Raw genomic sequence first — 16534 nt, 5'->3', positions numbered from 1 at the left:
ATTTTTATACATAACACGGAAAAATCGAGCCGAGCACATTGAAACAGCCGTATATTTTTTCATTGAGGCAGGTAGTTGATGACCAAATACGTTGATTTTGGGTATACCAGATTATCGTTCCTGGCTCCGGATGTGCCGGGAAAGTGCTTTTGGGCTCCAAACCGGAAATCAGTCTAGACCGATCATCGCAAACTCATATTTAAATGAAAAGTATTATGTTTCCATAAGTTGATGTAGAATTTTATCCCGATCCGGAAACATAAGTTATATAAGAAATTCATCATAATACCACTAGGTGGATTACAACAAGATTTTTTTCTTCGATCTCTTGGCTGGTTACCGAACGAAAAATATGGAGTTATTTTAGTTGAATGCCAATTCGTTCTGTGCTGAGGTGCTATGATAATAATAAAATACGACGATAGTTTACTTATTTGAATTTATATTTTATTATTCAAGAATTGAATCGATTCTTACGAACAACTGTGAAACAAGAAACATGTGAAATAAAGAAAACTACACACAACTAAGCGAAACCCTTTTATTGAGCTCACCATAACCTATAGTGATAAAGATCGAGGAATAACATGGAAGAAGAGAAATATTTTTTTCCAGATTAGACTATTCTCAAAAGCTCGAAGGAATAGATAAGAAATAAATGTATTCAAAGGAATAGTTAGAAAAAGGTTTAATGAGGACATGTGAATGATAAGAGAAAGGCATTATCATATCAACAGGTGCACACTAAGATTTAATTCCTTTGCTCGGTAATATTTTTCACGAGAAATTTCAGTAATCTATTGAAATGACCCATATTTCGGCACATAAGTTTTATTTTACAATAATAATGCAAATTTTTACCGTAAATAGAAGTACAATTCATACGGTAAATGTTAATAGTCATCGAGTACGGTAAAAAACATACTGTCCGTATGGTAAAATTATTTTCTAATAACCGAACTTCTGTGAAAACTGATTGTCGTGAAACTAACTGTCAGAGCCACTAAAAGCTTTTGTTTACTTATAGGCAGAAAATAATTTTGTATCACTTGCTTTCTTACTTAATTTCTGGTGGACTCGACGGATTGTGCAGTGTTTTGGAAGGCGTTCATAGTTTCGGTCAGCCGGAACTTTTGATACTTTTTATTTTTTTTGTGGAATAAAACCACAACAGGTTGGAATTTTTTTCATTCGTTTTTGTGAATTTGAGTTGTTTTTTGAAATCCGAAAATTCAGAATTTTAACCAAAGGAAAACAAACAAACAAACAAATCCCGAACAATCCGTTAGATCCATTTGGTTTACGGTAGTTGTTTGACAGTTCAGCAATTAACGAGCGCTCGGTAATCAATTTAATTACCGAACTGATTAGCGAACGTTCAGCTGTTGAAAATTCGGTAAAAAATTACCGAGTTCTGCGAAATTTTCCAAGTGTGAGGATTCAGAATGGATTATTTTTGCGTTTCAACTGCTTTTGTTGCAACAAGAGTCCCTTTTTTCAATTATCGAATTAAAAGTGTTGTCTTTTTCAATGGAAATTTTATTCGCGCGTCAAACATCAATGGATTTACTCCGTCCAATCAAAAGTAAACCAAACATTTTTTTTTGGTTTAGATTATCACATTCGGAAGTTTCATTAAATTTGGTGGTATTATATTGGTGGAATGGCCCATATGATTTATGTATGAATGAAAGAAAACTGTACTCACTGGACAAATAACTCCCGCATGTTCTGGTTGTCGAAAAAGAACGTGGTGTTGGCAAATTTCTTAACCGTGTCGATTACTTTGTCGAGTTTTTGGTACGTGCTAACAAGTCGAGGCTTTTCACCCCTCAACCTTAGCGCAGTATCCATCACAAATGCTGGCAAGTAGTGCAGGAACAACGAGTAAACCCAAAACATTGTTTCACTGGTGGTACACACCGTAATCGGTCGGTAAAGTCCAGTCATCAGGGGATGTTTTTTCACAACCTTCTCGCACTCGATACGCCGTTCATCTGCGTGGAATGAAAACGTGAAAATCATAACACAATTGCGAACGTTCCTCTCTCTTACCAAATGTTAGTGGATTGTCCGTTGAGCTAGTGCAGTTGTAAATTATGACTTCTTTGTCCTGTTCCCTGTAAATGAAACTCGAATTTTAATAACCTCAAAAAACGTCAACAACTCAAGCTTTCGGACCTGGTGGCATAAGTTTTCCATCCGGCGGCGATGATTGTGTTGCTTACGTAGTCCACCGGTACGGTATCAATTTGCACCTGTGGATCGATTTTGCTTGTTCGAATCAGGCCGTAGTACCAACCAATAAACGTTCCATTGGCTCCGTATATACTGTCGCACCAACCAGGCATTGGTTCATCGAAAGCTGGCATTACGCAGGATGGTCGAACTACTGCCACGGGGAAGTACTGCCGATAGTTTTGGGTGATGCTCTCGGCCAGAGCTTTCGTGAAAGTGTAGGTGTTCGGCCATTTCAATGAGTATTTATAAACGTCCTCTTTCATTTTCTCGTCATCCATATTCGCTAGAATTTTTTCCGGACAAATATCCAGTGGGTACACACGTTCCTCGATATGATCTGAATAGCTGTTTGAATAGGCCGTTGATACATAGATGAAACTCTAGAACCAATGTGATTAGTCACGATGAGTAGGTATTTCTATGTCACTCACCTCTAGTTTTTTGCAACGTTTCCCGATTTCCAGTGCTTCTCTGGTTCCGCCTAAGTTCAAACCGATGGCTTTGATGATCTCTTCGTCAAACTTGACGGTGGCGGCGATGTGTAGGATGACATTGACGTTATCCTGCAGGTACTGCATACTCACTGGAGACAATCCCAGGCCTACCTTTTCCAAGTTTCCTTCGAAAACTTTGATGCGTTCTTCGTATCCTGGAGTTTTTTTTGATAGTCTATCGAACACCTGTTTTATCGAGAAAAAAAAGTTTTATTTTTAATGGAATTGACTATTATCGGAGATTTAATTGTATTGCTTTTTTTAAAAAGTGATCGTATTACTACACGTAGAGAAATTGAGCTGATTTAAGATAACAAAACAATTAGTAGATTTTTAAATATTATTTATATAATGCCAAGCTAGAATATGATTGTTGTGAACCAGTTTCTTCCTTCAACCTCAACAATAATCTCTGTTTGATTTCAAATTTTCGGTTCAGCCAAAAGGAAAAATATTGGTACTTCAATCTTGATTTACCTTTATATCAAGGAAAAATTTCGTTCATTTTGTCTATGATCTTATTCGTGTAATGATACAACTAAACGATGAAAAAAATCATCATTTTGGATAATTTTTTCCAGAATTATCGTTCAACAAAATAAATTCCAATGTTTTACATGATAAAAAGCATCATTCGAGGAACATTTTGTAATTTTTTCGTTGAAAAATGTTTAGAAATAAGTCGGTGAAAAGGTATTTTTGAGGACGCTTCTGAAAAATCATGATTTGCGGTGTCCACTGTATCCCAGCGCAGATTAATCAGAAGTGAACAAAGGAACGCAGCATAGTTAGAGTAGAAAATTTTCTGGACCCCAACGATTCTGTTTGATTGTTTTTAAAATTTTTGGTTGGTTGGTTTGGTTGTTCAAAGTGAAAACTACGATTTTTCACAAAAAAATCCGCCGTTTTGTTGCTGTTGAACCTACCTAAAGTGACAAACAACGAAAAGGAAAACGTTGGGGTCTGTTTTTTTATATGTAGAAAGTGTGTACAAAATTTGAAAAAAAAATTTGGTGCAGTAGTTTTTGAATGACGATGAACACGGACTTTCAAAACCTGCTTTCGAGAAAAAAGGGTTTAAAATTTTTTGTCTTTAAAATCAATGGAAACAATTAATTACTCCAGGGAACCCGTAGGGTCTAACATTTTCAAAAAATCATTTTTTTTCTTTTATAATTTTTTATAATAAAACATTTCAAGAATGTTTTGTCAATCGAAGTAGAAATCTTGGGCCTGTGTGCCGAGCTCTTGCATCTTCGCAGAATGAGATAGCCATAGATACAGGTCCATAACTTTCAGAGTTTCGTTCCAATAGGCTTGAAAATTTCACAAAATATTCTTGAAATGATTTACTATAAGAAAATATAAATAAATAATAAATGATTTTTCAAAAGTGTTAGACCCTACCTGCCCCTTAATATATGCTGGCATGATATAGGGTCCGGCACTCGAAGTGTAACCAATTAAAAAGGCCATAAATTCAGTTTGGAAAATTACTTTTACTTAATTCAAAGTAAAAAATGTGTAAAAATAATACAAAATTCAGAATCAATTCACTTTTGCTCGATATGACCACCTTTTGCCTTGACTTGATGACTTGAGAGAGCGAAGGAGTTGCTTCGTTTGGCCGAAAGCGGTCAATTTCCGAACATTGTATTTTCTGACGAGAAAATTTTTCCAATTGAGCAATTCGTAAACTCTCAAAACGATAGGGTTTACTTGACCGACCGTTCATACGAGAATTTGAGTCATCGATTGGCCACCAGGAGGCAGCACCCGCAACAGATAATGGTTTGGGCCGCTGTAACCGCAGATGGGCGCTCTCCAATCGTTTTCATCGAGCCTGGCGTCAAGGTAAATGCGACATATTATCGGGAAAGAATTCTGGAGGTTGCTTTGAAGCCGTGGGCAGACAAACATTTCGGTGGCAGACCATGGACGTTTCAGCAGGACTCGGCACCGTCTCACAAAGCTCGAGTGAAGCAAGAATGGCTGAAAAACAACGTTCCGAACTTCATCACGTCCACACAATGGCTCTCGAATTCACCAGATGCGAATCCAATGGATTATTCTCTTTGGGCCATTTTGGAGAGCAAAGTCCGAACTAAAAGATACACTAGTCTCGAAGCGCTGAAAAAAGTTATTGTCCGCGAGTGGGCGAAAATACCTGCATGTCACATTCGGCCAAACGAAGCAACTCCTTCGCTCTCTCAAGTCATCAAGTCAAGGCAAAAGGTGGTCATATCGAGCAAAAGTGAATTGATACTGAATTTTGTACAAGGGGAGAGTCGCTTAACACAAACTATATTGTGCCTCTAAAAAAACACGTGATATACTGTGAATCTAAGTGGGCCACGCTGTTCCCCATGAAACAGGTATTTGTCAAAACTGAGCCCTTTGTGTGCCGCAACTGTGCAACTGTATGAAAACGAAAGTGCCAATATTGATAAATGCGCCAACGCATTGTGTTAATGTGTGATTGGCACATTGTTCTAAGCGTCCTCCCCTTGATTTTGTATTATTTTTACACATTTTGTACTTTGAATTAAGTAAAAGTAATTTTCCAAACTGAATTTATGGCCTTTTTAATTGGTTACACTTCGAGTGCCGGACCCTGTATATAAGATGACTACTGGAGTTGAGATGACTATTGGAGCCGTTACTCCATAACTTTCGACGGTGTTCGATATTGAAAAACAAAGGAGGCAATTTCACTTCAGTTCGAACACGAGAATTAAACGTCGAAGGGGGAGATAGGTCAAAACAAAAATGGCCCCTAAATTTCACCATTGGCGAAACCCTTTTGTGTGGTGGTTCCGCCGTTTTGCAGTCCTCGAACACATCGGGGCAACCGATTGTAGTTCAACAAAAAGGGAGTAAACATTACCATTTTTCATTTGTCTTTATTTCGAATCAATTTCGATCACGGTAATAAGACTATTGAAGAATTCGACTAAATGACTCTTTCGGCGAAATGGTGTTCAGCGAAATGACATTCGGCGAAATGACCCTTTCGGCGAAATGACCCTTTCGGCGAGATGACTTTCAGCGAAATTACTTTCGGTGAAATGACCCTGATCCGATGAAATAGGGAGCCGTTACCAAAAATGGGCAAACCGCGTTCGTTCTAAAGAATCGCTCAGAACTTGTTTGTTTTACCGAAAGAACTAGTTCTTCTGAACCGTTTCTCGATCTAGTGAAATTTTGCATGTTTTTGCAAGAAAAGCAACTTTGTTGCAAACCAATTAAGAATAGCAATTGCTATGACTTGTTTGCATGGATTCTCTATTACATTACTTTTGAATATTTTATCAAATGTCACGAATGTCTGAAACTTCTACCATATTCCTTAAAACTTCAACTGTTTCGAAACAGGCACATCATTTATACAATTTATTGAAGAATTCAATCACTTCCACTTCCCATAAAGGAATAGAGAACTACCAATGTTTAGAAAATAACTCCTGGTCACTCATTCTTTTAGAAGAACAAGTTTGAAATATTTTTTGTTAGTGTCATTCCTAGCGAGCAAATAAACTGTGAAATCCAATAGAAAGAATAAAAAATTGCCAACTTTTCGACCGAAAATTTTGGAGATGTTGTCAGTCTCATCCGTGTTGCACTGCTTATGATTAATTCTTTTTCCAGCAAACAAAGATTTAAGTGTAAGGCTCTACTACCCAAAAGATTTTTTTGCTATTTCATCTAGATCTGACTTCCGGTTCCGGAGTAACAGAGTGGGGGTGACTCTGAATTCAATAATTTGCCTAGATAGAAGAAAATGTAAAGATCAACTTATTTTTTAAAAAATAATCAGAAGTTTACTCCAGTTTTCAGGTCCTGGATTCCGGTTGCGGAAGTACTAGAAATAGTGATAAATCTCCAAAATTGAGTTAATTCATTTTTCTCAGAGATGACAGAACCGATTTTCACAAACATAGACAAAATTCAAAATTATTATTGACTTCCTGAGTTTTGTTGGGATCCGACTTCCTTCCGGAATTACAGTGTGTAAAATGATTAAAATTTCATGTCGTCGTTAGAAGCGACAATGCACGAAACGTAAAACTTTCTCTCAAATCGGCTCAAATCTGTAGGTCGACTTTGTTGTCAGCCATACGAACCGATTTCAGCTCAATCAGTCCTTAGAATAGAAGTCAACAACACCAAAATAGACCTCTCTCACTTTTCCTTGAGATGGCTTATACGATTATCTCAATTTAAGATCCAAATAACAGAACCTATGGTCTTGCAGGTTCAATTTTTATTTTAAAATTACCGGATGATAAGTGTTGAAAATTTCTAATCGTGATTTCAAGTGACTATGCAAAAAAAACGCACGGAATCTTCACCGCAGTTCTTTAGACAAGTCTCATTTATATGGTCTTAACATAACTTCACTGACGTTATGTAGTAAAACAACAACCTTTTTTACAGCACCAATACAAGCTCAGTATAGTGGAAAGCTGTATCCACTATTGAACGACCCTAACCTAGTAACATAATTGAATTCCAAATCTAATAATCATCCGTAAATAACCGGATCCATATGCCTCCTCTCCCATCATTTTACGGAATCAGACCCTACCGAAACTTGGTCCCAAACCGTACCCACCGAACCATGTGTGCAATGTAACCATTCCAATCTCTAAGGGCTGAAAACCGAACTGCAAAATCAAAAACCAACGAATAAAACTGAATTTGTCGCACGTTACGTAACTGTCTGCGTATAGAGATTTTCACACTGGTTGCCATGGAATAGGCTGTAAAACTTCCACATCGGTGGCCACGGCAAAAGTTGCGTGACTCGAATTTCTGTCCATAGCACGAAAAACACCCTTTCTTCCGCCGCATTTACCTCCTTTGATGTTTGGATAGGAAGAAAGCCATATCGACAGACTGAGGAAGTGGTATTAGTGGTGGCCCGGCCACATCAATAGTTTCCATCAACCGTACTTTGAAGTGAATTTAACAAAAAACTCGTTTCGTTTGATCGACAAGCTCCCTATGCTAAACTTAGTTTCTATGGTAAAAGTTGACATTATCTAGTTTTGCGAATGTGGTTACGTGATTGGTAGTGCAGGAAATAAATACTTTTTTTCTAATTTCTCTAACCTTGAGATCGGATTCGTAACTTGCACTAAATAGCTTCATTCTTTCTGCTTTCACAATTTAGACGATAGCGATCGTCTCGTTCATTCGAATAATACTATTTTTATAGCAAACCTTAGGGTATATGTTAAGACAGACATAAAAAATGCGAAAGTTCGATGACCTCAAAAATGGTTTGACCTGCTAACTGTTACCAAATAGTTTTCCAACTGTGCAGGAAACACATAATGTCAATCTTATTCGCTGAACTTGTCGTATGTGTTGTGTTGATGTTCATAGCCATAACACAGTCTTGCACATAGCTGTCCACGTTTAGCTACACCTTTTTTTTACTGTGCTGAGACACACTTCGATGCGACAAAGCGTGACTTTCTGAGTGAGTGAGTTGAGTATTAGATATTCAATTCGTGTATTGCCTGTCGTGGCAATAAACTTTACCAAACCATTAGTCTGCACTCATGTTGGTTGCGTGAAAACAGGAACGGGCGATTGAACTATTGAAAAGATTTTGATCGCGAAAACTGAATATCAAATATTAATCACCAAGCTGACATTCCAAAAGACAATTTCATGTGGTATGCTAATTCCCTTGAGTAATACTTCTGCCATGGGGCACCTCGATATAATGATAATTTCCTCGATGAAACTGCATCCAACTATGAAATCAATAAGCGCGCTTCAAGTAGTATTCAACTCATTATTAATCGTTTACATTGCATTAAGTGTTACGCGATGCAAGCTTTTCAAAGTTATTCAAAGTTCACTAGATGTATAAGCCTGCGCCGGATGACTCGTTCCCACAACAGTTTCAGTTTGCAAGGGCAAACAACAAATGCGACGAGAGGAAGGAAGAGCTACAAAGCAACTTGTGTTTCATCAATCATATTTTGCATTTGTAGCTTAACACATGTCATGTACCAGTGAGAGAAAAAAAAGATGCTCGGTACTAGTTCGTCGCTAGCGATCGAAAAAGGTATTCGTTGGTGTTATGTTAACTCATGTTTTGATTTCCACTGACTCCGGCAGGTAGTTTTCCAAATTGAATTTTAAACTGAACACAATACACTACTATGAGATGACAGAAAATGCAGACGGTCTACATTGGTTGAATAACTATTTGGAGTGTTACTTACAATGCTTAACTATTGTATTAGTTCAATCCTGGGTAGATGTGAATAATAAATGCATTTCTAAGAAACACAACAGAGCGATTTCAGAAAAGAGAAGCCATTGGTCTGACCAGTTTAAACTAGGATTGACTTTTTTTGGTTCAGTTGTACCCCAGAATTGGAATCTCTCCAAAATTACAAAAACTTCTACTATAATTTTTGAATTTGGTCAATTTTACTGTGAAATGTTTAATTTTTTATAAAACAAGTCTCTGAATCACGTCAAAATTCTCTTTTTACTTTCATTTTGCAGTGGTACAAATCTTCCCCAGAGAGCGTTTTAATGTTAAAATGGGCGGATGTTTTTTTGAATACACTTTTTTAAAATCGTTTGACAAAAATAGGGTCTAAGCAAAAGTTGTAGTAAGTAAAAATTCTTCTAGAAGTAGCTTTTCACGAGATATTTAAAAATGCAATCCAAAGAAATCAATGTTTTGTTGAACTGTTTGATTTAAAAAAATTCTACTTATACGAGAACTGTTATTCTAATGTCATTTTCGCTTGAGAAAACTGAAACTGACCCAGGGTAGTTTCATCCAACAAACACTTTTCATGAAACTGTGTTGATTTCGCACTTAGCAACGAGGGTTCGAGCAAACCTGATATAAAAACCAGGTTCGAAACTGACTCGATTTTCAGTTCAACAACGTTGAACCTAGGTTCAAAACTGACTTCAAAGAAGCGGTTTGACAGCAGTTAGAGTGGAAACTGGGTTAGGTTTGGCATCAAGCGAAAACAAAATGAATGAATTATAAAATTATCTATAACTTGTTAAAGCTACACAATTGAATGAAAAATCAGGGTTTTTTTTTCTAATCTCATGCCAAAATATCTAGAGAATGTCTACTTCTAGAAGAAGCACTGTGAAAAACCTTTTTTAATCCACCTAGTGGTGTAATGATGCCTTTCTCATATTACTTCTCCTTTCCAAAAATATCATTAAAAGATTCAGTCAAGAAATCAATCTTGAATAAAATATGAAAACTATCTTTGGGTATAAATTTGTAAACAGTTATGTAAAGTTTACAAGAAGTTTGCATCGTCGCACTAAATGATTAAACACACATTAAACAGCAACCTATGAGAATATAGGAACTTTTATTTGAACCTAGGTTTGTGGAAATCGATCAAATCATCTCTGAGAAAATTGAGTGAGTCTCGTTTTAGAGTTTTTGACCACTATTTCCGGTACTTCTGGAACCGAGAACTTGGAACCAGCATAGCCGAAGTCGGTTCGTTCTAGAAGAATTTTACCCTTTTTTGCATCGTCGCTCTATATGACGGTGTGCAATTTTAAACACACTTTACCCTATGAAAGCATGATGAAATTCAATAGCAACCTACGGGACTATAAGATTTTTTATTTTATGAGTGACATTATCGATGAACTGTGTCGAATGATATAGAATACTTAGTCCTCCGGGCCAATTTTCACTAGTCAATTTTTCAAGTGCTTGTATAAACTTTCTATATGCGAAAGGCAATAAGTGTAATTTTATAGAAATGCATCGTTGTCATGATTTTGTAATAACACTAACAAGTAGGAAAAAAATCGAATAAAATATTTACAAATTTCCATATTTTTCACCTAAGAAATATAGATTTTAACGTGGTAACCCTGCACGCTATACAAAAATGAACAAAGCACGCTGTGAACGGAGCAAAGCGAATGTGTTTCCTTCTTCCGTACCGCACGTACCAACGCGTACCAGTTTTGCATCGTCATTTTGAATGACGATTTAAATGTGTTGACACTCATCAGCCCTATAATTTCGGAACCGAATCTGGATGAAATTGCATAGTTTAGTTTAAGACAGTGAGAGCTTTAATTTGAATCATGATTTGTAAAAATCGGTTTAAACCGTTGCTGAGAAATCGAAGTGAGTTCTCGTTTTGGAACTTTTGTACACTATTATCGGTGCTTTCGGAAGCGAAAACCGGGAACTAGTAGTCCCAAAGTAGTTTTATATATTCACTAACTAACAAGATCTGCCAACTAGATAAATTTAGCAGTAAGGTTTATGAACATGTGCACCTCGTTTCGCCGTCACTTGTGAGAAAATATTCATAAAATTGAAAATTTTCACTAATCGCACTGTGATACCGAAACCGGAAGTCTGATCTGGATCAATTTTTCGGGGACTTTTAAAAGAATTCCAATTGTAATTCCGGAACCGAAAGTCGGACAAAAATAAAATTCAATAGCGATCTATGAGACCACAAGACCTTTCGTTTGAATCTATGCTTGTGAAAATCGATCATGCCATCTCTGAGAAAAGTTAGTAACATTTTTTTTTTCAAATTTTTGGTTCATATCACCCTGTAATTCCGAAACCGGAAATAGGATCAGAATAAAATTCAATAGCGATCTATGGGACCGTAAGAACTTTCATTTGAATCTGAGTTTGTGAAAATCGATTCTGCCATCTCTGAGAAAATCGAGTGGCATTATTTGTCACATACACACATACACACACATACATTTGCTCAGTTCGTCGAGCTGAGTCGAATGGTATTTGACATTCCCTCCGGGCCTCGGTTCAAAAGTCGGTTTTCACAATGATTGTATAGACTTTCTATACTAGTATGACAAAAAAGCTTTTATGGTCCCATTAAAATTCCTGAATTTATTACTGATTTTTATCAGAGATGGCGTGACCGATTTTAACAAACTTAGACTTAAATGAATGGTCTTAGGGTCCTTCACAAAATTTCTGAATTTATTCTAGATCCGACTTCCGATTCCTGAATTATAAGGTGATAAGTGTAAAAATTCCAGTTTAAAATTACTTACTCGAATTTCATTTGAATTTCATTTGAATCTGACTTTCGGTTCCGAAATTATAGAGTAAAGTGTTTAAAAACTTTTATAAGATCACTTAGAGGGGCGAAACAAAAAACGAAAAAAAAACTTCTAAAGTTATCTAAAAATGGCTCCCTTCGATGGTCATTATCAATAGACGGCCAAACAAACTGATTTCGTCTATCCTGGTTTCTTCCAAGAATCGAAGAATATTATTTTGAAGTATACCACATTTTGTCCAGTCGCATCGATTTGGACGAAAACAGCGCAATTATACAAGAATCAGTTTCGTTCTAAATTTCATGCCTTAAAGTCATTAGAACGGATAAGACGAGAAGAAAAGTCACTATGAGCAAATTTACTGCTTTTGGCCTATGGAAGCATATACTAGTAAAGGGTGATTTTTTAAGAGCTTGAGAACTTTTTTAAACAATAAAACGCATAAAATTTGCAAAATCTCATCGGTTCTTTATTTAAACGTTAGATTGGTACATGACATTTACTTTTTGAAGATAATTTCATTTAAATGTTGACCGCGGCTGCGTCTTAGGTGGTCCATTCGGAAAGTCCAATTTTGGGCAACTTTTTCGAGCATTTCGGCCGGAATAGCCCGAATTTCTTCGGAAATGTTGTCTTCCAAAGCTGGAATAGTTACTGGCTTATTTCTGTAGACTTTAGACTTGACGTAGCCCCACAAAAAATAGTCTAAAGGCGTCAAATCGCATGATCTTGGTGGCCAACTTACCGGTCCATTTCTTGAGATGAATTGTTCTCCGAAGTTTTCCCTCAAAATGGCCATAGAATCGCGAGCTGTGTGGCATGTAGCGCCATCTTGTTGAAACCACATGTCAACCAAGTTCAGTTCTTCCATTTTTGGCAACAAAAAGTTTGTTAGCATCGAACGATAGCGATCGCCATTCACTGTAACGTTGCGTCCAACAGCATCTTTGAAAAAATACGGTCCAATGATTCCACCAGCGTACAAACCACACCAAACAGTGCATTTTTCGGGATGCATGGGCAGTTCTTGAACGGCTTCTGGTTGCTCTTCACTCCAAATGCGGCAATTTTGCTTATTTACGTAGCCATTCAACCAGAAATGAGCCTCATCGCTGAACAAAATTTGTCGATAAAAAAGCGGATTTTCCGAATGGACCACCTAAGACGCAGCCGCGGTCAACATTTAAATGAAATTATCTTCAAAAAGTAAATGTCATGTACCAATCTAACGTTTAAAATAAAGAACCGATGAGATTTTGCAAATTTTATGCGTTTTATTGTTTAAAAAAGTTCTCAAGCTCTTAAAAAATCACCCTTTATTTGAATGATTATTTCTAATCAAGATTTTGATTTTTTTTCAAATTTCTTAAAATTCATACAGCTGTGACATCTTTATTTTTTAAAAGACACTTTTCAAGTGTGTGGCACATGTTAGTTATAAAGGCTGACTGATTGTAAATTAGTACTCCTTTCGCGCGATCCCAGCACATCTCTAGTGTTGGGAATCGAAAATTTTTCGACTGTGATTTGTTTATAATTCAATACAAAACAACTACTGCAATTTTGCACGTCTAGTAAACATTCGAACCGATACATGAAGAAGAATCCCGTTGCTTGCAAGACTCTTGTACGAGCGTGTTTTGACGATAACCAAAGGCTGAAGTTTGATCGAAGACGAAATGTAAGTTAAACTCGATTTTAAGCTTCCCAGTCAAAAGTTTCACATCGTCACTGGACGTGGAGATGTGCCAAGAAGATTCAAGAAGTGTGCGTCAACAAGGAAGGAGTCTGGTTTGGCAAGAAGGTTGCAGTTGGAACCTGAAAACGGAATCATTCGTCACATTCTCGACGATCACATCAAAAGTGTACATCGAAAGATGTTTGAAAAATCGGGTATTGCCATTCATTCTCAAGCACAGGGGCAAAGTCATCTTTAGATTCGATTTAGTAAGCAGCCACTACTCCATGGTTTGCAAGATTCAAAAAATACTGAGAAATTTCAAAGCAGCGACTTCAACGTAACGGCGGGGCATCCAGCAAATGTGCTGAATTCGTGTCCGTTTCCATTGTGCGAGCGCTGATGGACTCCATCAAAAGGAGGTTTGCGATTTCGTTCGAACTGGAGAAATGTAACCAAGGCCATGACCTTACCTTAGGAATAGTAATACATGCACTGTAAAAACTTTTTTTAATATATTGAATCATAAATTACAGGTCTATTTGTGGGCTTAGGCACCCTTTAAGTGTGGATTTTATCAGCGTATCCGATCAATTTCCAGTAACTTTTCTTGGACACTATTTTTGTACAATTCACAGTTTCCGAGTTACACGATGAGAAAAAAAGATACATTTGCTCTTTTTAAAAATGACTTCTTGGTCGAGTCGGCCTCTCTATCTGTGTAATAACAACAAATGATTTGCCGTGGTCAAGACGTTCATAGTACAAACGTAGCCTGTTTTAACATTTCAAAAGTAAGCATTCCCCACACAAAGTTTGCGATCCACTACTCTAAATGCAAGCTGGAACTAGAAAAGCACAAGTTTATTAGGCGCGGTCGTGTTGCTTCGTTCGCGAACTGCGCATCAAAATATTTCTATTCCTATTTTCAAATCGAAACACTGGCATACCACCGGCATTGCAAGCTCCGGTTTCTTCTATATTAAAAAAAAAAACAGTCTATAAAGTAAATTTATTGAATTACCATATGTTTTCATCTTAACACATTGCAGCCGGCATACCAACCCCGTTTGTTCCTATCGTTTAACTGGATTTAGTAAAGGTGACGTTGACTGACACGACGCGAAACTTGAGCTAGGCACGCCCCTGAGCCATTGCGAAAACGAACGATTTCAGATAGCGAGCCTCTGTATTCAAAAGTTTGACCAAAATTGGTTGAATCAATTAGATTGCGTAATGATAGGATAAATTATGTTTTGCTTGTGACGGTTCGTGATATTTTTGTTTTCAGTTCTCGTTTTTTGCTACATTAAATCGCAAGACAAACCGCCACTTTCGGCGTCCTTGTTGTTTCCGAACCTGCAATTTGATTCAGATATATTTTTTCCAGCATTTTTTTTTATTCCATGTTTGCTATACAAATAAATTAATTACGTTTCTATGATAATCAACCTTTTTTTTATGTAATTAACGTGTAAGTCAAAATTAATAAATACATAGAATTCTAGTTTATAATAGCAGAAAAAATGTAATATTTCTACAAATTTCATGTATTTCACACAATTGATATATATATACTTCCTAACTTTCTGTTAATTCACAATACTTTCTCAAGTAACAAAAAGTTTCTCAGTGTCTAACAAAGTTCAGTTTGATTCTGTATGAAATTTCTCGCATGAAAACTGCAGCACAAAAATTACTCCGAGCGAAAATTACATTTTCTAACCTCCAATTCATAACCGAAAGCTCATTTGTGTTCGGAGTGATGACCTCTACCGTTGTTATAGCTTTTAAACCAACCACAAACTGGCTAGTCGAAAGAAATGGTTGGATGCTATATATATATCCTATCAAAAATGGCGGGTAGGTAATGTCAAAGACGGTTCTGATTTACTTGAAACGAATAAAATTCTTCTTTATATCCAAATGCGTGAACCTTGCCCTTAACCCCAACCATAAGGTTCAGCACGAACTCAGAATCGACAGGCTTTTTTTCAAATTAACTCATGATTACATTATTCCCTACTTCAGATGAATATTCCAGCTCTAATTTTGGTATTTTGTAATAAAGCTTGCCTCATTTAGAATTGGAACAAACTTTTGCCCATATTGTGGCCCTCCTGGTGGACGGATTTGGAAGTTCTTGGCGCCCACGTGTCGGGAATTTTGTCAGCTTCACGTATGATTTTTGACATTCCACAAATCGGCTGTACTTTGTAAACAATCAACATGGAAGCCGAAAGAAGGGAAAAAATTGTGCACAGTTATTTGGAAAATCCATTGTGGTCTGCATCTAGGCTAGCTAAACAGCTGAAACTGCCCAGAAATACCGTATGACGCGTTATCAAACGGTATAAGGAAACATTGACGACGATTCGGAAGCCTCAAGCCAATCGTCGGAGTGGAACTGTCGACCGGAAACTGCGTGGTAAGGTTTTGAAGACGATTAAGAGAAATCGTAATCTGCCGGACCGTGATTTGGCCAGAAAAATCGGTGCTGCCCATAGTACCGCGAGAAGAACTCGACTCCGTGAAGGAATCAAGTCGTATCGAGCTAGCAAACAGCCAAAGCGGACCATAAAACAGGATGGTGTGGTCAAAATTCGTGCTCGGAAACTATATGACCAGGTGCTGACCAAGTTCGACGGGTGTCTTCTGATGGACGATGAAACCTATGTCAAGGCTGACTTCGGGCAAATCCCAGGTCAAAATTTTACTTGTCAACGGCTCGGGGGGATATTCATGCCAAATTTAAAGTTGTTTTTGCCGACAAATTTGCAAGAAAATTTATGATTTGGCAGGGCATTTGCAGCTGTGGCAAAAAAAACGAAAGTTTTCGTTACAAATAAGACAATGACATCGTAACTATACCAAAAAGAGTGTCTCCAAAATCTAATTTGGCCGTTCATTCGATCCCACAACCATCCCGTAATATATTGACCAGATTTGGCAAGATGTGATTACAGCAAAGTTGTTCAAGAATGGTCTGCAGAGAAAGGGGTCCAGTTTGTTCCGAAAAACCATAAGCCACCCAACT

General features: G+C 37.1%; 1 protein-coding gene across 1 annotated transcript in view; it reads right to left on the bottom strand.

Moving 5' to 3' along the window:
* The window catches only part of LOC131428629 (fatty acyl-CoA reductase 1-like), a 55424-nt gene that overhangs the window by 3788 nt on the left and 35102 nt on the right, over positions 1-16534 (bottom strand). Inside the window, exons 3-6 of the mRNA XM_058592675.1 lie at positions 2673-2921; positions 2182-2621; positions 2056-2120; positions 1709-1997 (exon numbers count right to left, since the gene is read on the bottom strand). Coding sequence (XP_058448658.1) covers positions 1709-1997; positions 2056-2120; positions 2182-2621; positions 2673-2921 — 1043 coding nt within the window. The remainder of the gene's footprint in view (positions 1-1708; positions 1998-2055; positions 2121-2181; positions 2622-2672; positions 2922-16534) is intronic.

This window comes from Malaya genurostris, chromosome 2 (genome assembly GCF_030247185.1).
Source record: "Malaya genurostris strain Urasoe2022 chromosome 2, Malgen_1.1, whole genome shotgun sequence".
In the NCBI taxonomy this organism is placed as follows: domain Eukaryota; kingdom Metazoa; phylum Arthropoda; class Insecta; order Diptera; family Culicidae; genus Malaya; species Malaya genurostris.
This window is presented reverse-complemented; position numbering and strand designations above follow the sequence as displayed.